The sequence below is a fragment of the Catharus ustulatus genome, chromosome 1 (assembly GCF_009819885.2).
Source record: "Catharus ustulatus isolate bCatUst1 chromosome 1, bCatUst1.pri.v2, whole genome shotgun sequence".
NCBI lineage: Eukaryota > Metazoa > Chordata > Aves > Passeriformes > Turdidae > Catharus > Catharus ustulatus.
Window position 1 is genome coordinate 26,828,096 of NC_046221.1, and position 27,127 is coordinate 26,855,222.

A 27,127-nucleotide genomic window follows, 5' to 3' on the forward strand; every position below is an offset into this window, starting at 1 on the left:
TTGAGTTGAAAATCATGTACCCCGTATTAGTGGAAAAACTTCAAAAGAGCTAAAGCAAGAGCAGCTAATGGTCTCCACTTAAGGTGTATTTGTAACTTAGTTGGGTCCTCATTAATTTTGCTGTTTCATTCTTTAATTGTAATCTTAAGCAATGAATAGGGAACCAGCAATGAATAGGGAGAGATGTTGCTCTTTGAAAAGATAGAAGCCACTGCAGAAAGCTCATTTTCTGTGGATAACTATTTCTGTACCTGCTTTATTTCCTGAATGCATTTACTATCATGTTGTCAGCATGACTGTTTAAAGTGAACCCTTTCATAGTCTTAATATTTCAAACTTCTGTGCTTTGGTCATTACTAGACTTGAGCCTTCTCTCATACTTTCTGAGAAGTACAAATCTGCCCGTTGCCTCTTGTCCTAGATCTTCACACATTTGATTCTAAGTGTATCTGGTTGAAATGCACACAGGCAACTGTAGTTATGAAGAATACCTGTATTATATAGCCAGTAGCGATGAGAGAATTAAACTGTAGAAATTTTATTCTAGCTACTAAAGCAATTGTGAAGCAAGTGAGATAAGACATTGTAATGATGAGGTAGCAGTACCTGTGTTACAAATGTGTTTTGTTTTGTTGCAACTTCTGAGATCTTCATGAGACTGAGGTCAATATTCCAGTGAAGAAAAATGTTTAAAAATAAGATACAAGCTACATACACACGTCTTTGCTGTTTATACAGTGGGAAGGCATTTTATCATTACCACTCATAATTCTTCTGCATGTATTATGTTCATTTATGGTTTTTGAACTGTGTAATAAAGAATGTATTTGTTTCCAGGATCACAGCTCTGCTTTGTTCCGATTGCAGTGTTCTGGATAAAAATATCCTCCTGTTACATGTTGTTATACAATAGATTGCTGCTGCACCGAAGCTGTTACTCAGAAGAAATGTGCTATACAAGGGTGTTAGAAGTAGCCTGCAATAAAGGAAGCGTTGTGGTAGAAGCAAACCAACGTAGTGGCTAAATTGTTGTGGCTAATTTAAAAAAGGCATCTTGTTTGGAAATCAAATTTAATTATAAAGCACTCTCAATCTCTAGTAATATAACTGCTTTAAATTTTCAGACAGTGGGAGTAGCTCACCGTTGCCCAAGTATGCCTCATCTCCCAAACCAAACAACAGCTACATGTTCAAACGAGAGCCCCCAGAGGGATGTGAGCGAGTGAAGGTCTTTGAGGAAATGTCGTAAGTAATGCCTTTTATATCAGCTGGTATCTGCAAAACAGTAAACCTGTTTACTGAGCCTATTCAACTGCAGATGAATAAACTACTCCAGCTGATGGGTTTTTCAGGAGCAAACTATTCTTATAGTTTGTGCAGAAGAGAAGTTTACATTGGTGTGAAGAGAAAATGGAGTATTTTACCTCTTTTTGTGCATTTATAAAAGGCAACAAAAATCCAAGCAGGAAGGATAAGGTACATTAATTTCCTAAGCATTTATATAAGCCTCTTTCTGTGTATTTTTAAAAACATTTTAAATTTTCATGGCTTAAACAAAAATATCCCTTGTCATAATTATCAGTTTCAAGCGTAGGTTGCATTTTGATGTGTATAAAAACATAGAAAATGGAGTGAAACATATGTAAAGTGTTTGTAGATGGTAGTATGCTTATGGCATAGACTTTGCTCAATACTTTTGCTGAGCAAGAAATTGTAAATTAAACTCTTGGACATCATGTCTTTTTCCCCTAGACCCAACAGTATCTGAGCACAGCACATTCTGTTGAGGTTGCATGCTAAGCTCCTGTGGATGAAAAAATTAAGGAGGGAATGTTTCTTGCTCTAACAGCACTCATTGCCTGCTGGGTGGTAAAGGGAGCAATGTTGGGTTGTGGAAAAAGCCTCCAGACAAATTATGGAATATGGGAAATGAGAGGTCTGTTTTATGGAGGTCCTCAAAGGAATTTAAAATGACTAAATATGTTTTTGCTGCATCGCTTATCAAAGAAGAATTTGTGCCATTCTAAATTAACCGTGGCATTTTTTCATGTGCATATGTACTGCAGATTTTTTGTGCTGGAAGTTGCATGTTTGTCCAGTAGTTACCAAGTCATTTTTTGTGATGGTACTATTTTTAATGCTGTGGATCAGTTAGCTGACTACCAATATGGAAGATGTTTGCCCCTCTGTCCAATTAATCCCATTCCCTGTCATTCACATTTTAGCAATGTGTAGAACCACAAAGTTCATGATGTGAAAAACATCTCAGCTGGCCAGATATATAATGTTTTTTCTCGTCGTAGGTCTCGTCAGCCTGTCTCAGCCCCTCTCTTTTCATGTCCTGACAAAAACAAGGTTAATTTCATCCCAACCGGATCAGCTTTCTGTCCTGTAAAACTTCTGGGCCCCCTCCTTCCTGCTTCAGACCTGACGCTGAAGAACTCTCCAAACTCTGGTCAAAGCACAGGTTTGAGCACCCTGACTGTTGAGCAGCTTTCGTCTCGGGTCTCTTTCTCATCTCTGTCAGATGACACCAGCACAATGGACTCCCCAGAGATCCCGGTACAGCAACCGTCCCAGCAGCAGCAGCCGCTTTTGCAAGAAATTCAGACTGAAGAGCATTCCTCTCCTCAGAGCTACGTGTTAATCTAGAGCAAGGTGGAGCAGGCCTCTGCCCCGAGACAAGGAGTGAGGAGATCCTAGTTCAGATACATCTGCATGAGGTGGCAATCTTTCAGAACACCACGGAATACTTAGCAGCATTCAAAAAAATATCTCAACACTGTTCTTGGCAGGGACAGAATCCAAATTCAGCATTTTTTGGTGAGAAAGCAGTAATGCCTGCAGAATCCATATTACATTAAGCATTTTCAGTGGAGACTATGCATTTCATAGTACGTTTGACCAGATTAGTACTGTGTCCTGTGTTCTGTTTCAAATTCTACAGTATAAATAAGCTCTCTCTATATATAAAAAAATGTTGCCTGTCTGAATAGAAAATGTCTTGCTGTGTTGTGTCCTATGGAAAATACTGTACTTCAGGATTATGTTTACAATTGATCCAGGTGTTTGTTTCTAACTTCTGTAATACACACAATGCAAAAAAAAAAAAAAATGGCCACAGCAGTTGCACAGTGCCCACCCTATGGCCTAGCTTCAGGTACTTCTCTTGAAGTGTAAACTCAGGTAACTTGGAATGTATATCATATTGGAATATAAAATATTTTACAGCTACAAAGCTAAAGAGGGAACATCACTCTTTTGCCTTTCCTTGTTTTATGCATTATATTTCCTCATTACATTCCACTTTCTTGGAATAAGTGCATTCAGATCCAGGTGAATGATGACCCTGGACATGGGTGAACATGAGGAGAACCAGCAAATCTGTGATGTATATCACTTTGTCATGTGCTTACAAGTAAAACAACTGTTGCATTTACTGTCATTTCAATAGATGTAAAAGTGTGGCATTTAAAGGTTTCAGGTGTTGCTCAGTTAATGACTGTTAAACTGTTGCAAATAAAGTGTTCAGTACTAGGCTGTACATGAGAAACATTCCACATTGTGTGTGAGAGGATTTTGAAAGACAAGAATGTTTTTGTTAAAGAACAGAAAATCTTTCAGGTTTCATGGGGGGCGATTGGGGATTTCCTCTCATGGTTTTTGTTGGCAGTTAAGGATGTGAAATGCTACTGTTACCGTCTAAAAGTCAAATTAATGTTTAGTTTCTCTTTTGGAAATGTTCATTCATTTGCTGGTTGGAAATAGGTTTTCAGATTTTGTTGACCAGTGTTAGATGAGCAGCGTTTTATTTATGTACTGAGTAATTGTGTTTGGATGAAAGTCCAGAAGTAGCAAGTCGGTGTTCTAAGAGGGGTGGGGAAAACAATAGTTTTAAGTTCATGTTACTTAAAGCTTCTCCCATAACTTTCAGTTACTTAAGCTGTGTGTGTAAAAGTGTGCTTTCCCCCCTCCTTAAGTGTGAATAAAAGAAAAATCCATGTAAAATAATCCTGGTTTTGCAGGCTGGACACTTTCTCAAAATAGTACATGGCAAGATTGGGTTTGTGGTGCTCTTCTATTGTCCTAGAAAAAGAGGAGCATTGCTTTCAGAGATAATTTCCTGTGATACAAAGAGGACCCCAAAGGCAAAATAAACTTGATGTTCTTGCTCCATTGCTTTCAGCTCGGTGGAACTACATTTATGCTGTCTGATCCTAAGAGAATAAGGTTCACCTTTTCCAGGAATTGAAGAGATTAGTAGCCTGCAGCTACTAGGAGCATTTAAACATGCTCTTTTATGGGTTTTTTTTTCTGCTTTTGAAGATGAGATTGGAGGGGGATGAGAGTGAACCACCACTAACTACTCACTAGATATATGCTTTTTTTTGGAGATAAAGCGTTGCTTCCTTTTTATTACTGAGTTTTTGTTAACACTGTCTTACAAGGTGGAATTCGCAGCCTATAAAACATCCACTGTTTTTTGACTCCCCTTGCAGAAAATGTAGGAGAGAGGTCTGTCTCTAACCATTTCCATGTGAAAAAGCTTCTTGAAACACAACAGCCATCTTTAACCCTACTAATCTCAGGCCTAGGTGAAAACACTATATATTTTTTAGACTGAAGATAAAGGGGAGAAAATACTCGTGATGTAAGTATCGATTCCTTTTAATATTTTTCTTTCTAGACTAACATTGCAGTATGATGATCTTTTTATGCTCTGGCTATGTCCAGATAAGAAATTGTAGTCTCAGTTATTGGTGTTAGGTTATCAGGGGATATGATGAGTGGTTTTTAGATCAGTGCTGAACTCTGTACAATATTTGCAATGCCATTACATGTTCTTTATATTTTTTCCATGAGAAACTAAATATTAATTAAAATGCACATTTGTTCTTAGCAGAATTGAGGGTTTTGAACCAAATGTGTTAAAGCTAATGCTTTGCCATGTAAATTTCCCAGCAGTTGTTTATCTCAAATGTATTCTACATCCAGCTGTAGAAATTTGTCAAATATTGTTTAAAGTTTTGTACATAGTTGTACTGTTATTTCTAGCCACTGTGCTGAACAGTATTCAAGTTATCACACGATATTGCTTTACACAAGGAAATGTGTGGCTTTTGTTTTGTATTTTTTTCGGTATAGAAGTTCCTGTGTCTTATTTAAATAAAAAAATATAGTTTAAAAAAGTGGTGGGGACAACACACAGAAGCAGTGGTTCATTTATTTGTTTTGGAAACTGTGTATGAAACATCATAGAAGGAGATTAAATTTTAATATTGTTCCAAATTTACATCTAGAATAATTCCAACCATGTATGACTAGTGTGCTATGTCTTTTAGAACAAGATAATCTCTTATCTATTGATTTTTGCATAACGTTGTACTCAGAAGCAGGGAAAAACCCTAAAATAGTTGAATGTTTAAATATGCTTTAAATAGCATACTCTCTTTCTTCATAGGACAGGAAAAAAAATCAGTTAAGAGTTACATGAAACTGCGTATCTGCTGCTGTGTTTGTGGTATGGCTAATTTCAAGTTATCTGCTGAAAATTATGAAAGCCATTAGATGTTTCACGATGTGAAACTAAACTAAACTCCTAAAGGATGTGGTATAAATCTACTGCCAGTCTTGGTTTCATGTTGTTTTGTATGACTCAAATGATTGTCATTTGACTTACAGAATAATTCTTTCCAGATGGGGGTGAGGGGGAAGGAGGAAGAAAGAAGGATAATATTTAAATACATGTAAATCCTCCAAAGTCAGTGTTTACTGAAGAGCACTATGGCAATAACCATCAAGAATGAATTAATGCTTATTGTCATCAGTCAGTGGAAATTTTAAGTTTTCAGCATCCCAATGCTTACAAGGGTTTCTAGTGACTATGTTAAAAACATTAACTGGAACTTAACTAAAAGTCCTTTGCAGGGCTGTAAGTTGGACTTCAGTGACCCTTTTGGGTCCCTTCCAATGCAGGATATTCTGTGGTTCTGTGATCCCACCCAACTATGAGAATGCTTGGTGGCCTTCAGTCAGAAATGGCTTCATTTCAGCCATTTCATCATCAGCTTGAAGGGGTTCCTAGGAGTAGCCTTGTGACGGTCCTGTCCCCTAAATGGATTTGGCTGCAGCAGTTTCAGGCTGTCCTTGAGTGGGAGGTGTTTTCTCAGAAAGTACTTTGACAAAAGCATGCAGCTTGCCCTGCAGAGATGAGATGCAATTTGTATCAAAGGGAGCTTTTAAGCATCCCCATGAATTTAGGCCTTGCCTGCTTAGTCACATTTTGGATTTTTTTTCCACATGAGGCACACTTCATATGCTGTGTGTAACTCACTGCCTTTGTCTTCCCCCAAAGCCAAAACCAGGAGTCGGAAAGGCACCGAGAGTAGAGAACTAATGAAATAATTTTGCCTTGAGTCCCTTTTTGTGAATTAAAGACATTTTCTAGTAATTCATGGCTCTGGAAATGAATGCTTCAGAGGTCTGTGTAAGGAGAGTCCTTGACTGTGTATGCTGGGGTAGGGGATAGCAGATAGTGAGTGACGTGCTTCTTTTAGGAAACAGGGAGCTGTCTGGGAAGTGATTTCTGGCTTCCTGACAAATTAGCTCTTGGGAAGAGCCAGACACTGGCACAAGCATAGGAGTCTCAGTATCTTCACAGAGTGTAAGTGTAAGGAGTAACATGAACAAGAGAAACTGTGATGTCAGCCAAACATCTCTAATTTATTCAGCTGCAAACAAACACCATCAAGGCTTAGCAAACCAGCTCCTCCTACCCTGGCCTTCCTCCAAGGTAATGGATTGGGACCTTCAGACATTACTTGAGATACAAGCCAAGCAGTTTGGATATAACAGATAACTAGTAGAAGTTTACATCAATTACTGTTGTAAAACAGCCTGCCTTGCTTTCCAAAATACAGCCATGAAAACACAGTTTTGAAGCAACTCAGCTGGGAGGAAATAACCCAAGTTCCTACTGTGTATGTCCAGAACCTAAGTGCAAGGAAAAAGTGAATTAAAGCTGGGAAAGTACATGCATTACACGTACTGTCATCCATACTTGGTACTTGGCTGAAGGAAGTTGTTTGATCAAAGATTGACATGTAGTTAAAATGTGTGTATCTTGTTTCTGTTTGCATTAGTGTAACCAGTCCTGGAAAATTCTCTAGTTTGGAAGAGACTGTAAAAGGCTCAGGGAGGAGCTATAGGAATAAAGTACTGGAAAAACCAGAAGGTGGCTGTGTAGGAGCTCAACATGATTAACTTGATGGTGGAAGAGTTGACTTAATTTCATTTAGTAAATACACATAGGATATACTTAGTAATGAGCTCTAGGTTGAGCAGAGATGAAGTATTAAGCAGTAAGAAAATGAAGGTAGATGAATTTATACTAAAAATGTGGATTTATTTTAACACTAAGTATATTTAATTACTGAGCCAACATGCAAGGGAAGATTTTTTTCAAGTGCTGATATATTTAAAATGAGATGATTTTACAAAAGATGTGCTCAAATATGGTTTTTATAAGCTTTACTAATTTGTGATTATTTGGAGCATTTTTGTTGGTGGTAAAGAGGTGGAATTTTTTAACTACTCTTAAGAATACTTGCCTCACTAAAGAAGCACATGCTGCAATATTTTCACCTAGAGTGTTAACACATCTTTTAAACTGTCTGCAAGAGGTTTTTGAGGGTAACTTTTGGCTTCTGGAAATTTTTGGTGTGTCAAACATGAATGAGGTCTCAGTAAACAGAGGTAGTTGAGTAACTTTATTAGTTCTTTTGATTTTGGCACTCCTCTATAGTGCCAAAAGAGAGGTGGTAAGAAACTGGAGAGTAGGAGTTGTCTTTTTGGAGTGCAACAGGTCACAGAAATAATGTATTACTCAAGTGGGTCTGAGAAGAAGGAGTTTGCTCAGTGAAGGCCACATAGGAAGTGAGTGAATATGTAAGTTAAACTGCAAATTCAATTGATGACAAGAAAGAAGAGCAATTAGATGAAGCTGAATAGAGAGGTGACCCCATTTTTAAGAATAGCTGACATTTTATCTCAGGTAGTACAAAGTTCTGATGGGAAATTTTTAGGCTGCCTTATCTGTAGCCTGGAAAGCTGAGAGGCAGAGGAGCTGGAAACCTGGGAGAAGAGAAGGTCATGTCAATCTCCTTCTCCCCATTCAATTAGAGACTGAGCTTCATAACAAAGGACAGTTAAGCTAACTGTGCCTGTAGAAAAAAAAAGGAATGGTGTGTGTGAGATTTTTTTTGTGTATGTGCACAGTGGAGTGTGTGGTTAAACTTTTCAGTGGTTTATGCAGCTATTGGATGAAAATAGGGTTTGTTCAGGACAATAGTAATACTCATGGTAATCTACTTTTTGTACCTTTGTTTTTAACTTCTCCAAATAAGAAGTAAGTAAATAGCATCATCTATCATCTAAATCCCAGACTGCCAGGTATGAGTCATGTTAACTAAAACCGAGTGTCCATTTACTTTCCACAGGTGAGATCTGAGTGCTCTTGAGACTTGATGGACAGAAGTTCTTACTCCAAGGAGGAGGAAGTTGAAAAAACTAGAACTCCTGTTAAAACTTTAGTGCTAAAACGCTGGGTGATGAAATAACTCTCTTTCTGAGTTTTATTTGGATAAGAATTTCTAGTTGTGCCCTATCTCTGTGATACAGAGGTTTCTCAGAGGCTGGGTAGCAGCCTTCCTTTCCATAAGGTTGGTGCTGTCCTTGGGCTTGTTACATAGGGAAGTAAGAATTAATTCTTATGAAAGAGTGTAAAAAGAGTGTTGCCTTTGGAAACTAAATACTGTTACTAGGAAATGGTGAGTGGGGGGAAGAAGTGCTTAAGTCTGCTTTTGTGATTCCTTAGGATTCTAATTCACTGTACATCCTGAGAATGCTGAGATCCTTTCATTTTAATGTCAGTTGCTGAAAATATAAGAAGCTTCAGACATAGCTTTCCATCTCTGACAGTACAGAGATAGTACCATACTAGCTAATTCGACTGCATGGTTATATTTTGGATGGGGCATGTAGGTGTATTTTAAGGACTATCACTGCATTCAGGATCTCTTGTTTATGAAATGAGTTTGGTACAATGATGGATCTGGTTTTGGTTCTAGTGGAGAATTCCAAGGAGATGGTTTAAACACTTTCTAAATTGAGTACCTAAGAAATCTGTTCTCTTCTAGGGAGGATGTTCTAGTTTTCCTCTTCTACAGGGAAATACTAATCCTTTGGGGGTAGGGGAGTGATGAAGATGGGAGCAGTAAGTCTTGCACTTTCCAAACACTGGGAAAGCAAAGGCAGCCTAGGCCCCTGATTAGGAGGGTAACCTGTATGTTTGTATTGGTACATACAGGATGTTCCTTGGGTTAGGAACACAGCAGATGCCTTAATACTCCAGAGGAGTATTAGCCTGGATAAATGTCATTTCTTCTCTAAATCAGGCCATCTGTAGATTGCAATCTGTCCATTTGGTTGTGTCCTGGCTGATAGGCTGTGAATGCTGCTCTGTAGCATTACCTGACTTTATATTCAGTAATAGAGAAAATTACCTCCAGACTGGCCAACAAACTAGTACCTCTGTCTGGCCCAGGGGATTCGTGGCACTGGCTCAGTCCTGGGGGTGCAGGTCTACCAGAGCAGGAGCTGTTGTCCATTTCTCAGCCTTCACCATCATGGAAGTTTCCATGTCCCACCATGGTATGTACTGGCCCTGCTGGCCCCCTATGCACAGGAGTCTCATTTCCACCATCTCTGATGACTGGGAGACGTCTCCTTGTTGCAAACCAGGGAGAAAAACTTGTGAACCTGGGCTCCTGCAGCTGTTGGCAGTTCTGGCAGCACCATGGTGGTGTTGTGCACTGGGGACAGGAACATCATTACCTGAACCATGGTAAGACTGGCCCCAAGCTACTTGATGCTGTCATGGGTCAGGTGTTTGGGTTTTTTTTCTGATAGGCCCTGGTGCAGAAACTTAAGCACCTTGATAGAGATTTAGAGACTGCTGATCGTGTATATATTGGATTAATCTTCCCTGAAGAAAGGCACTTCACTCTGGCAGTTGGCCCTTGCAGAAAGGAACTTGGTTTGTACTGGTGCTGTTACACAACAGGACTTATTTTGAGGCTGTGAAAGCATTTTCTTGTATCTTGAAAGACTTTTCATTTTTCAATTGGATAACAACCATTAAAGAAAACAGTATTATACACCTCAACCTCAATTAAGCCCTGCATTAAATACTTCACATGTTTATGGGGAACAGAGAGGGAACCCAAACCACTTATAGACAAGCTGCACTGTTCATTAGAAACCACCATTAGGACAGACAGTTCAATCTGCTCCTCCAAATCTCAAGTAGGAAAATGACCATTATGGATTTTTACTGGTTTTCAATTGCATTTAATATTTGCTAACAGGATGAGCTGATAAAACAGATGGGGGCAAGACAGGGTCTGTAAAGTAGTCTTTAGAGCAGCCTTTCTTCTTGAATGTCTGTTTGCTTTTTTAATCTTGTTTCCTTTTATACTTTGTTTCGGCAACATTGCCATGGCTTAAACTGCAAGCAGTGAGATGGACCTGCACACTCTGAGGTCTAGCCAGGCTTTGAAGCACAGCACTAGTAACTTAAGAACACTGCAAAGGCTGGTGAAGCCAAGAGGTCTCCTGCTCCAAGGAGACCCGGGTCACTTCCCTTTAAAATGAAAGCAAAAGCTGCAAACTGCTCAGTGCTGGAGGGGAAAGGAAGGTTAAGAATTAACAAAAGAAAGATTTTTGTTCAAGTAAGGTGTCTTGTAATCATTTCCCTACATGAAGAGCAGTCATGACTGTGAGTATCTTGCATGTGAGCTTGGCTGTGGTTTTGTGACATGTAGAGGTGACCACAAGTCTTGCCTCAGGGCTGTGGTAGTGCTGCTGGCATCTCCCCACTGCACAGCCTCACATCCCTCTGTGGCCTCTGCTGCTTCAAATGCTATTTTTGGGGGCTGGAAAGTTTTCAGCCAGATCAGTGCCACTGCAGGCTCTTTTCCAGCTGGAAATTACCTGCTAGGATAGTGGTGGCCCATGTTTGGATGAGTTTGGGACCACAGTCCTGGACAAGGTTCTGTGACTTCAGAACTCAGACTGGCATTTTAGGGGAAGAGCCTTGAATTGCTCCTGTGCCTCTGGCTCTTGCAGTCATGGCTGCTGACTCCAAATCCAGGGAAAACCTTGCAGAAAAGGCTGGATCAGCCCAAGACCAGCTGAACCACAGATCAGAAAAGTCCCCCATGGGGCTTGTCTCATTCTTTGCGTTGTCTTCAAAAAATCTCTGAAAAGCAAACTCTCACCTGCCACAGTGAGGGCTGCTCTCTGCTGTCAGGCTTTGGTGTTCTGAAGCTCTGGTGCTCAAGTTCAAGGCAGAGACAACCATGGGAGCACCACACAGACTGCCAAAGCTGTCCAGAAAAATAAGCAGCTGCAACAGCAAAGTGGCTCATTATTTCAATTCCTGTCTTTTGTGCGTCAGGATTGTACTTGAAATAATAGGAGTTTGGGCTTTTTCCTTGTTGCATCCTGCTCCCATTACCTTCAGCATGCTTGTTTCCTGCAGCCAGCTGTTATCCACCCACCTAGATGGAGACAGGGTTCGATCATTTAATTGTGTAGCACTTCTAAACTTTTTTTTACCTCGCTCCAGCCTGTTGATGAAGCAAGCATATGGCATCCAACACCTGTCCTCCAGCCTTTCCTACTGCCATTATAGCTGTAGAAATCCAAAATAAAAGAAACATCCTGCAGAGTAAGTTTCTGGAATAGATGAAAGATTTCAGTTTAAAGAGAAGACTAGCTCTAACTTCTTTAACAGCTTATGTAGGTTTGCTCCCTCATCGACTCCTCATCGACTTTTTCCTCTTTTTTTTTTTTTTTTTTTTTTTTTTTTTTTTGGTATTCCCTATCCCAAAAAGGATTCCAACAGCAACCAGTGTAAACAGCTGGCAAATAGTGTCAGCCAGGCTTCCACCTCTAAGCTACAGATCCTTCTCTCAATTTAAATTTTGTTATTTTCTGCAAGCAGCCAAAACTTCAAACCCACTATGGATTAATTACAATGCTGGGCTCATCAAGCTTTTGCTATGGTAGAAGAGTTAAAAGTTGATGCAGCTGCTGGGAGCTGAACACTGCTGTCCAGCAAAAGCAGCCTCCTCACTTGGTCATGGATTCGCAGAACGGTTTGGACTGGCAGGGACCTCTAAAGGTCTTCTAGTCCAACCCCTCTGCCATGGATTTTTTACGAGATGGGGTTCTTCATAGACCTCACTGAACCAGACCTTGAACATTTCCAGGGCTGGGGCATCTGTCACTTCCTTGGCCAAGCAGTTTCAATGTCTCACCACAAAAAAATTCTCTTATGTGCAATCTAAACCCTATACTCTTTCAGCTAACAACCTGCCTCTTGTCCTGGCGCTGATGAAGTCTCAGTCTTTCTTACAAACTGTATATACTGAAAAGAAAGCCCCACAGTAAAGTCTCCCCCCAGAGACTTCTGGACCCCAGGCTGAACACCACCAGCTCTCTCAGCCTTTCTTCACAGGACAGCTGCTCCAGCCCTGCTGACTGGTTTCATGGCTCTCCTCTGGACCCACTCCGGCAGGGAGAGCTCCTGTGCTGGCAAGTACTTTGTCTGACTTGAAGGGAGGGCTATACTTTAGCCCTTAGGGTTTGTAATTAGTCAGTGAGGGGAAAAGCCAATTTTATGCTTGGGAGAGCCCTGTTAATGAATGGCCCGGTAATGGTCTGATTGACTGCAAGGCCAATCCTTGGTGCTGGAGGCTGGCTGGTTACCCAAGGCCAGACTTGCTGGACCTGCAAGGCCTTGGTGCCCTTGTTTACTGTCCCAGGAGAGGCTGTGTGTGTGGGCACTCCAAGTGTGTGCACTGTGCTGAGCATACGCAGAGGGAGGATGGCAGCCCCAGCAGCTCTGTTGTGCTTGACTGGCCAATGAGGTGCTAGACCATCTCAGCATTTCTGCTGCTCAGCTGAGGCAAAGCCTGTTGCTTGGCTGTTGGCAAGCCTGGTGGTTGTTCTGCTTCCTGCCTCCCCCATATGGTGGCTTGTTTAAAAATAAGACAATTACAAGGAGCAGAAGTTGTAAAAGTAGGCTAACCAGTGGGGGATTTGCCATAAGTGCTTGGAAGGAAGCTTGAAGGGTCCTTCCTTGCCCACCCTGGCAGCTGCACCTGTACCATGTTCATTCTTGCTGCTGCTCTGATATGTGATCATCTTTCCAGCTGCCTTTCCTGTGCTCTGGGGCTATTTGACCCTACATACCCTCAACAGCAAAACTGGACAGCACACCCACCATTCATTCCTTGGTGCTGCTCATCCAGAATCCCCTGCCACTCACAGTGGGCTGTGATGGAAGGATGCAGAGAGCAGTCAAGAGAGGACCCAGGAAAAGGTGGCATGATGGCAGCACCTGGGTGCTGTGACGTCACATCAACCCCCTACTCTGCTGAGCCTTTCCAGGCTCAGATCCTGCAAGGGTTTGTAGGCCAGGATATTTCCTGTATTCCCACTTGGAGCAAAGCTGCTTGCTGGTCACCTTGTTACTCAGGTGCTGCCTCTTTTTTCTAGCATGTGCAGCCCCCTAATGTTTGAAGCGAATTTAAAAGGATATTTGGGGAAGGCAGTTGGCTGCTTGTGGCCAAGTGGTCCTGCTTCAAAGTACATCAGTGTCATGCCCATACAATATTAGATATGGAAACAGCAGAAAGGAACAAGGTAAGTCCTATTCCTCTCTGTTGAAATAAATCATGGTCACTTCACAAGGCCAGAAAAGTTACTTTTTAAAAGTTGCCTGGTAGTTTTCTCTATGAGCTATTCAATTGCCAAGGCTCACAGTCCAGTTCCTCTGAAGCAGCTGCTCTGAGAATTGTAGAAACTTTGAATTATCAATTACATCAAATTTAATAAACTTCACAATAAAGACAGTTAATCAATTGCCACTGTTTTCATCTGCTATAGGGGTTCTGCAGCTGTTTTTATTTTAAAACAATCCACTACTGGACCAGAATATGCAACTGGAATGAAGAATATTAAATCAAGATGAACATTATGGGTGTAGAAAAATCAATCCATAATTTTACCAGGATGATGAACTGCCCTGTTGTCCCAAGCCTGAAAGCTCAGCACAGACGATCCTCTCAGTGGCTCTGGCCTGGGAGTGACTCCACACCCCAGACTGCTGATGAGCATGTGCCAGACACTTCTTTAGAAGTAGGGAAGTATTATTTGTAACTCTGTACTTTGCATTAACAATGTCTACTTGCAGGATGGTAGCCTTCCTGCTCTGGTTTTCAACTTCATTAAATCTTTGTGATGATAATGCACTGTACACAGGGATTTAAACTGCTTTTCTTTAAGCAAAATCAATTATATTTTAAATACCTCTGGCTTGTTTCTTGTTTTTTTTTTTTTTCATTTGAAAGTGAGAAAAAATTGCATTGCAAATTATTCAAAGCTTAAGTAATTTCAAAAATTACATATTACAAGAAATCAATGCTTAGTATGAATTGCTTGGTAGTGCAGTTTGTGTAAGGAGGAAAAGAAAAAACCTTGCACCTATGGTTTGCCTTGTGTAAAAGGGACGATCATTCTGATGCTTTCCTACTTAAAAACAAGATAAGGATTCTAATATCATTAGCTGAACCTCTGTAATGCTCCTAATTGTCCCAGTCAAGACAGGAGTTTGGTTTTTTGTGCCTGGTTTTGGTTGTTTTGTTTTTAAATCCTGGAAGTCTAGAATCTGTGACCTAAAGAACAAACTTTTTTGAGCCTTTAAGAGCAGTTAATTGGCTATTTTGAACTTAATACAGCCTCCTCTCTGCTTTTCACCAAACTGCTTCAGCTACTAAAAAGTGCTGGAGTGGATTGTCCACAAGTGTTTTAGAAACTATCCAGACAAATGTAATCCACTGCAAATTTAACAACCACAGACTTGCTTAAAGTTGCAAGAATCTGTTTAATGATTTTGTGGTAACCCAGCTGGGCTGAAGAGCAGCCTGGCTCTCCCTCGAGCATCTGACACTAACATTTTTGGGATTGCAGCTAATTACAGCTTGGGATGAAGAGGATTTGGAGCAAACAGTCTCTTATGAGTACAAACCAGCACTCCTAAGGGTTACACTGGGGTGCACTTACACTTAGGTATTTCCCAGTTAATCCCCTTTGTAGATGTCTTATTTACTGCCAGAACTGCAGTCCAATGTTGTGAATTCAGCCCCCTCCTAGTGCTCAAGAGAGTTACAAAGTGCAGAAAAGGCAGCTCACTGCACAAGGAGCTGCAAGTACTGAAGAGTAGCAAATACTGTGGAAGGAACCAAATTTTACCTTTAGAAAGAGTACAGCATTGATATCAGATTCCAGGTCTTATACACCCTAGAGTCCCAGCTGGGCTGGGGACTGTGCAAAGAGAAGATCAGAGCATCTCTTCCCATTAGACCTGAAAAGCCACTGCTAAGCATCTGAAGAACTTGTCTGGCAACAACTGAAGTATTTTGACACTTTCAGGTTATGGGATGGGATAATGAACATGACAGTTCAACAGGGGTGTTAAAGCTTGCTGAGGGTTGAGCCTGATGGACTTTGGTCAGTCCAACTCAAAAGCCTCAGTGTGGCTTTTTAGATAGGAAGCACCAAATGCACATAACTGCTGCTCACTGCACACATCCACCAGCGTTCTGCTGCATGCAAGAAGTTGGACAATTCAGGGAAACTTGTACATTTATATAGTTATTTTCAGGTACTTAGTTACCTATTAGACCATGAGGGAGGGATTAACTGAGTGTACAGATAACTGGTTGTGAAATGCTTCACCAACATAAAAGGAAATCAAGCAAATTAAAATAGGCTGAATATAATAAATTGTAAAGCAGCTCCTATACAGTACACAGAGCTTGTGATCTTAACTGGCTAGTGACACATTCTCAGGGTGCACAAGGGCATGCCCAGGTTGGACATCTGGAAGAATTTCTCCACTCAAGGGGTGGTCAGGCATTGGAATGGGCTCCCCAGGAAGGTGGTGGAGTCAGCATGCCTGGAAGTGTTCAAAAGACTACCAGACATGGCATTGAGTGCTGTGGTTTAGTTGGCAGTGGAACTGTTTGTTCCAAGGTTGGACTCAATAGTCTTGGAGGCCATTCCCAACCATAATGATTATGGCCTTTTCCCCTTCTTTTGCAGGGAAGCAAAGGAACACCACATCAGTTTTTCTCACTGTCCTTCCTACTGGATTACTATTCAGAAACAAAGGGCTCAGTACTGTCTACAAACCAGTCATCTTTATCTTCAGATACCTGTTATGTACCAATTCAACAGCACAACAGCATTCCAGTGGGAATAAAGTTGTGGTTTTTGTCAAAATCATTTTATTAAAGAGTTAATGTCACAACAAGCTTAAAATAACACATGCTTCAGAAATAAACCGGATGAAAAATTCTCAGAACAAACAGAAATGGATTGATGGCATGGCAAAGTATCAGTTCCAAGAAACTTCTGCAAACAGGTGCAAATTCTGTTGGTGCAATGGAGAAAAAACTCAGAAAAAGAAACCTCCTGGGCATGACTTCTCTTTATGTAGTGCAGTTTGTCAAAAAAGTTAGATTGGAAAGGGCACAATTTCAATGGCTGCACAGACCCAAATTTACTTCTTCGGTAATTAGCTCCAGCACAGCTTTTTCAACTGTGAGTACTAACAAAACAAATTTAGTTGACATCTAAACACAGCAGTAATAGATATATTATATACATGATAGATGTTTGACTCATGCAGCCTCTTCAGTTACATGATTTTTTTTAATTTACTCAAGAAACATTATAAAAAAATAGGTTTGCAATTTGTATTTCACTTCGGTGTTAGCTCCACATCACCCCAGGCAAAGACAGTGTTTCAGCAGACAATCTAATTTGGCAAGAAATCTGCCCTAATTCTTAACCTCATTTTTTTAAGTCCACATAGAAAATAAATGCGAACTCTTTATACAAAACAAGAGCAAATAACTGTACCTATAGAAAAGGGGATTAATTCCCTTTAATTTTATTATCATGGCACATACTTTATAGTTTCACAACAGCATACTAATTTTCATTTAGTTTTTTTAAACTCCAAAATAGTGTTGATGAAGGGAAGAATGTGAGTTACCAGAGGCAGCTGACTCATGCATTAAGCAATTCATGTTCTTTATCAGTTTTTCCAACAGCATCAGGATTGGATAACGGGTCAAGGTCAGCAAAGAGACTGAACCAAGCAGTCAAGTCTTTAGGATTCTTTGGAGATTCTGGGAAAAAAAAAGGAAAAAAAAAAAAAGAAAAAAAGAAAGAAAAAAGAAATGCACAGACTTGTCAGCTATTTCAAAAGAAAACTGACTGAATGTTTGACTGAGGTCAAACAAATGCCATGCTATTGGTTAATTTATTACCAAGGGCACTTCTGACAAGAAAATCAGAATGACTGATTTAAAACACTATCTTTGTCAGAATAGAGAACTTTAGTAAGAATGAGTGTTTTACATGTCTGCTATGTATTTTATATGGCTTCTGCCACAATAAGTACAGAACACTAACTAGAAATAGAAACAATCTCACTCTATCTAGCTTTGTTTCATGAAAGGTATTTGAGTGTGCCCCTGCATGCCTGAAAACAAGCAAAAGGAAAGTGAAGGCAAATTTTACTTTCAACCTCTTTTACAGGACTAAATTCCTTTGCCTAAATCCAATTCATGTGACTGTTCCGTCTCCCCTGTATGCACCCAACAAGGTCATTACTCATCTGGAATGAAGTTTTAATGGGAAGGCATTGGCTGGAGAGAGAAAGAGAGGGGTTATATTTGATAGGCAGTCCTCAATACAGTTTCTAGTATAATTCTGATGGATATAGACAAAATGTGAATAGGGAACATATCCAATAGCAGCTGGACTATTGCACCTCTATGTTCACATTGATGTATGTATTTCACAGAGGTCTCCTACCTGCTTTTATTCCAACTGGGCAGATGTTCAGGTTAAAGCAGTAACAACTTTGGCTGCTATGAAGAAGGTACATTTCCCCTTGCTTTGTTTTTGTGGCCCTATGCCCAACATGTATTGTACTGACAGTGAAATAAGATACGTTCTTCTCTCAGAGAGATAATGGCACATGAAAGCTTTCTTTATGACAAAAAGAATTTACAGACAAAATAGGCTCTGCCTCCTCTTGGTACTGCCACTTTCAGAACCACAGATTTCCAAACAGCTGAAGGCCATTCCTCTTGCTGGTGCCAGTCCTGTGCCTGCACAATTGCACTGATTTCCAAAACAGCTCCTGAAACACCTTAACCCTCTTTTCCTTTTTTTTCTACTGAGCTGAAAAATCTCAGGGGAAGGAATACATGTCACCCCTTTCTTCTGTATCATGAAATGTGAATGCACAGAAGTGGCTACAAACTGGCAATGGAATTCAACATGATTCTGGTTCACTTATCCAGAAAATCCTGGTCAAAAATCAGCAGGCCTTTGTCTCAGTAGATGGCAGGTCTATGCACTCTTAGCTCAGTTGCAGCAACTCAATTATGTTTTAAACAGATGATTACTGATATCATATATGTTTATCAAAAAAATTGCAATTAGGGCTCTTCTGCCTTATCAGCAGCCTGTATTTTAGCCACAATGCTAAATCTTAGACCTTAAAAACATTAGCTCAGACAAAATGCTTACAGATGCTATTCTGTGCAACTCAAAGTACGTAAAAGAAACTGCAGCTTCAACTCCTTTGTTATATAGTAAATTACTCTACTGATGTGCTATTAACACTAAGTCTACAATAAATATACATATACACACATACCATACACCTAATCAAGGTGAAACAGAGTGATCGGGAAGCACAAGACTGAGCTACTACAAAAATAAGTTTTGATACCACAGTGAGAAGACATGAGACACCATAAAAGACACAAGAGCTAAAAAGGAAAAGCCAAGTAACTGAAGAAAATACATAACTATCACCTTTCCCAGGCGTCTTGCCATCATTCACATTCAGGCTGTGTGGTTTCTGTGCTGGCTGTGGTATTGATGGTGGGCTCACACTGCTGGCTGCCCATCCTAAAATTCAGTAATACAGCAGCATTAGCACGAGGAGTTACTTTGTTAATTCCAACACTCCAGTGTCTGGCAGCACCAGACAGAGGAGCAGAGTATTACATTACATTACATTACGTACATGTCCTTGTACACGCAAAGTCAGCAGTCAGATCTGCACAGGAGCAACACCCTTTACAAAAGAGTTTCTACAGCTCACTTTCATCATCTACTGCTCCAAGCAACTATACTCTTTTCAAACCTTTCACCAGACTAAAAAAGATATTTGTTTCTCTTACAGAATCACAGTTAATACACATTCACAGAAAATCCAGTTCAGTAATCAAGTCGAACACAGCTGTAGGGAAAAGAGTCACATATTTGGGTGGGAATACCACACATGATAAACATTTTTTCCAGGTCCAAAGACTTTCATTTCACTCATTGTTCCAGACAAAACCTTATTTAGAGACCCTAAATTTTTTAGTTAATTTTGAAGTAATTCTGGTAAAAAAAGATAGGTCATTGAAAAACACTGAAGAATTAAATTCAAGATTAATTACTTCAAGTTAATTTAAAACTACATGTTAATGGATTATTTTTTTTCTCTTTATTGGAAAGGAGATTCTCAGCAAGAAGAGAGAAACTATGCAGGAAAAAGTGAAATAGTTTTTTGTTCTTACATGCATATTCTATATTCATAAAAGAGTAATGATAAATTCAGGTAATGAGGCCAGATGAACAGGTTGACAAAATAAACCAGGGGTGGTATACTGCAGAAACAGATTAGGAGAAAAACAAAACTATTTTTGTCCCTTCCTTAAGATACATAAATTCATGGCCTTTATTACATTTAGAGGACTAAAGACAGTATTTCTAATTTAATTAATATATCCTTTAAGTTTGGCCTGATCAATTATCCATCTAATTTGGCAGTATCACAAACAGGATGCTCATCTATGCACCCAGTTACCATTTCCTTATTCAGTCTCTCTTTTTCTACAAGTTTGTGCTTTCACATCCTTTTTTACTCTTTTTGTTCTTCCTCCCTTTACTTTCTGGTCTTTTGGGAGTCCTGTCAGATATTGGCACCCAGCATCCTGACAGGTAATGCAACAACCACATCAGTCATATCAACCCTTCCTCTCTCCGTAGATTATTCTCATCACTCTCTGATCTTACCTTGCTATAAAAGGTCTAAAGCCCAAGCTATGTTATAAAAAGAGGCAAGAAGAATTTTTCTGTAAAATCACATGAATTAGGAAGGAAATTTAAAGCCACAAACATCCTCTGTATCTCTAAGGAAACTAACCAAAAACTTCTTCAAAATCTGGATGCAGAGTGCTCCCATGTATTTGCCCTAGACGAAGGTGATAAAGGCTTGTAAGCCAGCCTGTGCCCCTTGAAAAGTGAGGTTTTATAGTTTAATTTCTCAAATAAGCAAATCTGCAAGATAAATAATGTGCCCCTTCAGAAAGACATACTTTTTCAGGCATTTTCTCTGCTTGTGTTGCAAACAAGAATGGCAGAGGACATTATACACAACTACAGTAGACTGCAATGTTTTTGTGTGCTTGGAGATGCATTGTGAGAAAGTTTGACATGGCAATGAATGACAACAGGTAAATTCAGCTGCTTAAACAAAGAGGGTTAAATCCTAATCTGATGGAAATGAACAGGAGCTCTGCCAGAAAATTTCTGCGGGAGTCCCAGTGGCTTCATCAAGACCAGGAACTGGCTCCTTGTGACATCACTAATGTTCCTTTGCACTGATGCGCTTGGCAGGTCAGGGAACAAAACACTTCAAACCTGTGAACTCCTTTGGAGCCTTGCCTCTTTTTGAGTCCCTGGACTAAGGCCTGGTAGGCAGCATATCTGCAACAGATGCTGTGGCTTGGCTGTCATTTAATGAAACACAGATAGCTCAAGAGCCACTTAGAAAACAAGAAGAATCTAACAATAGCCACAAAAAATCCAAACAAATACATTCCAGAAAATATGTGATGCTTTCATAATGAAATTACTTATCTATGAAGGTACTGGGAAAGACTGACACCAATGTTTTATTGAGTACTTTCATGAATTTTATTTTCAGTCAGCTACAGGGAACAACTTTGCCTTTCAAACCGCAGCCTATCAGTTTGAATGCAGTTGTTGGCCCTAAGCCTGTTTTGGTTTGCCTGTTCACAGGATGGCTTTGTTATGCGACCAGACAAAAAGGTTATTGCCAAGACAGCAAGGAAACCAAACAGCTTGCTGTCAGCAAGCATCTCCACCAACATTGCAATGATTAAATTTAGAAAAGGAAATGGTGAACTGTGCATTTTCTTACCAACTAGAATACATGCACATGTAGGGAAGATAAAGAAGACCCCTTAATGGTACGAATGAGTAAGTAAATGGGGCCATAAACATCATGAAAAGAGAAAGCCAATGCTCCCTCTGAAAAAGTAGAAAGGCAACTTAACTACAGAGCTGTTATCTGGAGGAGAATCTAAAAGATATGTTGGGAGCATGCTTTGTTTCTATTATACAAACACACACACATTTATATGTATTTCAAACCAGCATCTGGTAGCCCCATAGCAATTCAGAGTCCCATTGTGCTGAATCCTGCCTATAAATACAGCCAGAGAAAACTCTGAGCTGGGAATTCCTGCAGTTTATAACCTGCATAGCATTGTGCCTGTTTTACAGATTAAGATCTGAGGCAGAGAGAAAACAAAGCCCCAAAGATTTATGAGTGTGCTTAACATAAAATAAGTAAGTAATCCCACTGAAGTTAATAGAAAAGTTAATGTGCTTAAAGTTAAGCATGTGAGTTTTAAGAATCTTTATGGTCTTAAGGCCAAATTCACACAGGAAGTATGCAACATTGAGGCTGCGGTGTGGCACCTCACACTGAATAATTATTAAGCAATCCTACTAGTCAGGGAAAAAAATGCAGGAGATGTATCACAAGTCCTCAGTAAAAATATAATTCATATATTCCAATACTTCCAACTTGTATGTCTGGATATGTTTATACTCCAGTTAGTATTTTTTTTAAAAGTCTCTCCATATTTAATGATAAGATCAAATTCTGAAAGAAAAGTTGTGAAGTAAAATGAAACGTAGTTCAAGATTAAAGCCGAGTTTTTACAAGATATAAAATGGACCACATTTCATCTTCTGTTGAAAAATAGGAAAACCAAAACCTTGGAAATATTTGGAAAGATAAAACAAGAAACAAAACATTTAGAAAGACTGTTTTCAGCTACAATGACTTAGCTGATTAGCCCTGACTTTTCAAATGCCAGTACATCAATTACCACAATCTTCTGCCAAAACCTTGGAAACCCATTTGAAAACATCCACTTATTTTGCCCTTTACTATTTTTTTTCACTCAAAAAGATTTTGGGATACTATGTTGACTGGAATGGATTTTCCATTTCTAGTATTCCTTGAATGCAACATTACTGAATTCTGATTTTGAAGTCTCTAACACTGCACCCAATGCCAGAGCAAATGAAAGCTAACAGCCATCTTAGAAAGGATGCACAACTTTGCTTGCTGTTTACACCTAAAAAATACTTTTCCTTTAAAAACACATTTACATTTAAAATTGGAAATTACACTGAAATGTAAAATATATTGAAAAATATGTAAAGCTGTGAAAAAGAACAATCTCATAATATTTCTGTTGCTATTTTTAGTAATTTGCTTGAAAATCATGTACCTTATAAAAATACATCTAAACCTGTGCATCATTACATGCATTCTCCCATTTTTCATCTATGTGCTGAAGTCAATGAACCGAGGTATCTTGCTCTAGGGGTGCTGGTAGTAACTGCATTAATTATAAAGTAATCTGACTTGATTATTCCTGCCAAAATGTCACAGGTCATTGTACATAATGTATGACTCTTTCAGTTGCATGGATTCCAAGAAATAGTCTGCAGGACAGGATCAGCCTGCTACCCTTTCCTATATTGCCGTTGCCCAAGTGAGATTTAAATGACTTGGGACAGAGCCCAAAAAGGCAAGGTCCCTTCCAGCTTGCATAGCCCTACAGAAGATCCAGCCAGACTGCAAGGAGGAAAAAGGTAGGTGCTGTCAGCTGTTTATCACCAGCCTGCCTTCCTCCCTCCCTTCTTTCCTTCCTCAAGGCCAAAGCAGCAGCAGGAAAGCTCTGCCCTAGTTCACCCTTTTCTTTTCCCCAGCAGTCGCTTGGAAAAGACAAGAGAATTAACTGCACAGAAGAAAGAGGAGAGAAAGAGTTGCATCAGTAACCAGTCTGCAAGAGAAAGCCACCTGTATGTTTGCCAGGATGAGACAACCCATTCTACCTGATCCATATCCCCACATGCAATGGTATAGGATACTTGGGAAAAAAAAAAAAAAAAAAGTAACTGATTTTCACTACATGGTTTAAAAATAGACAGACAAAAGACAGTAATCATTTTTGGTTCCTTAACAGAGACAGCAGTTGTAATTAAATCAGTAAAACCCACTGAAACATATTTTCTGCTTCAGGAAAAAAATGTTCTCAAAGTTCTAAAAAACATTTCAAGAAATTCCATGAAAACATGCAAGACAGAAATCTTAACTTTAGTTTTGGAGTACTTCATTCAAACACTGTATGAGAAGGGCTAGAAAAACAAGTAAGTTACTAATGTGTTTTTTCTCCAGGCCATACTCTGCTTTAATTTCAGGCACAATTTCTGCAGCCATGGCACAATATAAACTTTCACCACACTTCTACATACCAGAAAACCATACTCTAAACCCTAACCCAAACATACTGACAGAAGACGACGAGCTCTCACCGTGTAAGGATGACTGCAAGTCATTCATGTTTTGGTCTAGCAGCTGTGAGGGCAAGTAGCCTGATGGTGCTGGTACTGCAGATGATGAAGTGCTCTCCCCATCTCTAGCTGAAGAGTTCATGGTGAGATCAGCAGCCTGTCCAAAAACAGCTGTCCACTCTTTGCTGAATTCCCCCTCATCTAGGGAGGAGGCGTTGAGGATCTCATTTAGCAACACCATGTCATCCTTATCACCAGGTTCTGGCTCCAAGGATCTCACAAACTTTTCCTTTGAAGCTGTCTCAGAACAAGAGAGTCAAGATAAATAAATTTTTTTAGACAAAGTAAAGAAGGAACTTTTAAAAACATAGCCAATCTAGGCTATGTATGTAAGTGAGATGGAGTATTTTTGCAAGAATATTTGTTTTCTTTTTTAGACTCAATTCTCTTGGACATCTGGGTTTATACCTTATGCAACAAATAATTCCTTCATTTTCTTAGATAACCTAACTGCCGTTAAGACTTGCTTTAAAAATAATATTAGAAGTATGCTTAAAAATTTATTAAACATAACAAAATAATTACACAGTCTAATATTTAAATCATTCAGAAATGCTATGTCTATGTTGTTTCTTGAAACATTATATGAAAGTCTCAAAAAACTACAGATTGTTATAAACTTAAAAAAAAAAAAAAAGGTAGAGCTTGGGGATTTAAGATCTCCCTTATGACCTTCTGACTGATGTTTGAATTACTGGAGTATTTTCCCTTAAAAAAGGTTAGTCTATGACACAGAGTTAGATTTCTACACTGATCAATGCTATAACAATTTTTTTCTTCTCCTAAGCTGCTGAGAAATATTTGGGGCTCATTTTCCTTCCAATTTCCTGTGCTAGTTCTTCCAGCACCAGAACTGCAGCAGAAGAAGCTCTTAGATCACTTGAGCCACTGCTCCTTAAAAATATTTTTTTCCTATTTTAGAAATGCTAAATAGTTATATAAAATACATGAAACTGGTAACCAGGATCATTAGCCTTTTCCAAAATATTTTGAGAATTAAAGAACTATCAAGGACCCTCAAGAATTATTTTAATTGGAAGCATTTGGAGCTCCCCTGTGGAAGTCTGCAGATCACAAAAACAGTAGTCAACAAGGCTGATAATGTTCCTGAAATCCAGATCAGTTTACCTTAATTATGCTTGTTTCAAACTTGTGGCAAGGCACAGAAGCAACTTCAGTTTTCCAAAGTTTGGGTACATCAGCTGAACTCTCCAATTTGCATTCAACTTACATAACGCTTTTATCCCTTTTGGGTTGGGATAAAAGATTGACAGTAGCAAGTGTTTGCAACAGGCCATTTTACTGAAACTCAACAGCCTTCTCAGAAAAAGTTTCCTGGTAACAGCTGTAATAATTTATAATGAAATGGTTGAAGTTGAGTCAGAGGAGGAAAAAAAAGCACAAAACTGTGTTTTAAAATAGGCTCGTGCGTCAGCACACACACCTACGTACTAAGAAACAAATAAACCAACACACAATAAAGTGATTTTATTCATTACTGAACTCAGCTGTGAGATTCAACTCCTTTCTAACTCACATTTTGATATACCTCTGTATACTCCCTGACAGGGCCTAAAAATCAGAAATAGAAACATTAGAAACACGTCAATTTTCCTGATGTTCCCCCTAGACTATAACTAAAATACCTCAGAAAACAATTTGCTCTTACAAATTTTCAGGCTGTTTTCCCATCTTCAGATAAAGAGCAAAGAATATTAACATTGTCCAAGTACCTCCAATTCCCCCAGGTTATTCAGCAGGTAAGACAGAGGGGCAAATCCTCCCATAGGGGAAACACACCTGCTATTTCAAAGGCCCTTAAGAACTCTGAGCTCTATGGGGCATCACTGTCTCAAAGCTGCTCTCAGGAAGCCCCTTCATGAACTTGCAGGGGGAGATGCAGAGGGAGTAGCATTTGTAGCAGATGTGCTACAACACAGCACCAACACCACGCGTAACCACAAGTGCCCTGAACGGAACAAATGCAGCAGCACAGCTCAGAGCCAAGCTCTGCTTCATCTGGGGAACCATTGCAGGAGCCCCATCTTGACTTCAGCAGTGAGCACAACGAAAAAGCTTTACGAGTGAAGAGCAGTCAGGTCTTGCTGCAGGGTGTACAACCACCAGAAATCTAAGGAGTGACACATTTTGTGGCTCAGCAATCTTCCTGGTTTTCCTGTGGGGACTGCGCACCCGTGGCAGGGCAGGATAGGGTGTGTTCAGGCTCTGAGTAAGCAGCAGCAAGTTTTACTCTTGTTTGCAATAAAGGTTCTCTCAGAAACCAGTCTTGCTTACCGAGATATTACTCATGTGGTATCTCTACCAGATTACTAGAATGATAGGGACTTTCTCACCTTACCCGTAAATCCTCTATTACTTCTTTTCCTGTTTCTGTTTTCACTGCCCATTTTCAGTCAAAATCCCTTTTTCTGTCTGCACATGCTGCCCCAACCTTATAAATAACCATGAAAAAAATCCAAACCTTCCAATAAAACACTGAATGAACAATGTGACTATATTCTTTTCATAGTTGTTTGAACAAGCCTCTAGCAATGCTCACAATTCCTTTATAAACATACCTCATTTTGCTGCTATTAAAAAAAAAAGGGAAGTGAAACTAAAAATATTTACAACAGTACATGATTGGCAACACATGATAAAGACTTCCTTCTGAAACACACATGAAAGTATACCTCTACCTATACGCCTTCACTTAAAATAGTACAATACTCATTATCCTACAGCTAGCTAATGTGTAAAATTAGGGCAAATGGCTGATGTTTTAACAGTGCCAAAGCGATCCTTAGCCAATGCAGACACCTCACAGCAGTTTTTGTATTAATTAAACTGTTTAAGTAAAGAAAAAAGTGCTCTAAGTGGCAGAGCTAAGCTTGTATGAGCAATAATTGTATATATTATCTGCATCTCCACTAGGAAAGCCCAACAAGGAATGGAACTGAGTAAGAAGAAAACCAGAAGGAAAAAAATGTCACTATCAGACATGCACCGATCTATTTTAATAACCACAGAAAAGAAGTCATTGTTACCTTATCTGTTCACAGATTAGGGTTGCTTCTGCAGACAGCTGAGGAACTTTCCTGGTACCTGCCTTCACTGGTGATTCCCCACATGGATAATTTCCCCCCCAGTGTAAGGCACTGCCCATGGCAAATCC

The 27,127-nt window shown here is 39.6% G+C and overlaps 2 protein-coding genes across 5 annotated transcripts in view; one reads left to right on the top strand and one right to left on the bottom strand.

Moving 5' to 3' along the window:
• The window catches only part of GLCCI1 (glucocorticoid induced 1), a 53,494-nt gene extending 49,483 nt beyond the window's left edge, over nucleotides 1–4,011 (top strand). For both annotated transcript variants that reach the window (XM_033055873.2, XM_033055883.2), the window contains exons 7-8: nucleotides 1,125–1,245; nucleotides 2,304–4,011. In XM_033055873.2, coding sequence (XP_032911764.1) covers nucleotides 1,125–1,245; nucleotides 2,304–2,652 — 470 coding nt within the window. In that variant the 3' untranslated portion in view covers nucleotides 2,653–4,011. The remainder of the gene's footprint in view (nucleotides 1–1,124; nucleotides 1,246–2,303) is intronic.
• Nucleotides 4,012–16,399: 12,388 nt separating this feature from the next.
• ICA1 (islet cell autoantigen 1) overlaps nucleotides 16,400–27,127 on the bottom strand; it is a 70,868-nt gene continuing 60,140 nt past the window's right edge. For 2 of the 3 annotated variants that reach the window (XM_033060096.2, XM_033060079.2), the window contains 3 exons: nucleotides 23,914–24,189; nucleotides 19,033–19,128; nucleotides 16,400–17,327 (listed from right to left, as the gene is read on the bottom strand). In XM_033060096.2, coding sequence (XP_032915987.1) covers nucleotides 17,206–17,327; nucleotides 19,033–19,128; nucleotides 23,914–24,189 — 494 coding nt within the window. In that variant the 3' untranslated portion in view covers nucleotides 16,400–17,205. The remainder of the gene's footprint in view (nucleotides 17,328–19,032; nucleotides 19,129–23,913; nucleotides 24,190–27,127) is intronic. The other variant, XM_033060087.2, reaches the window with a different exon arrangement.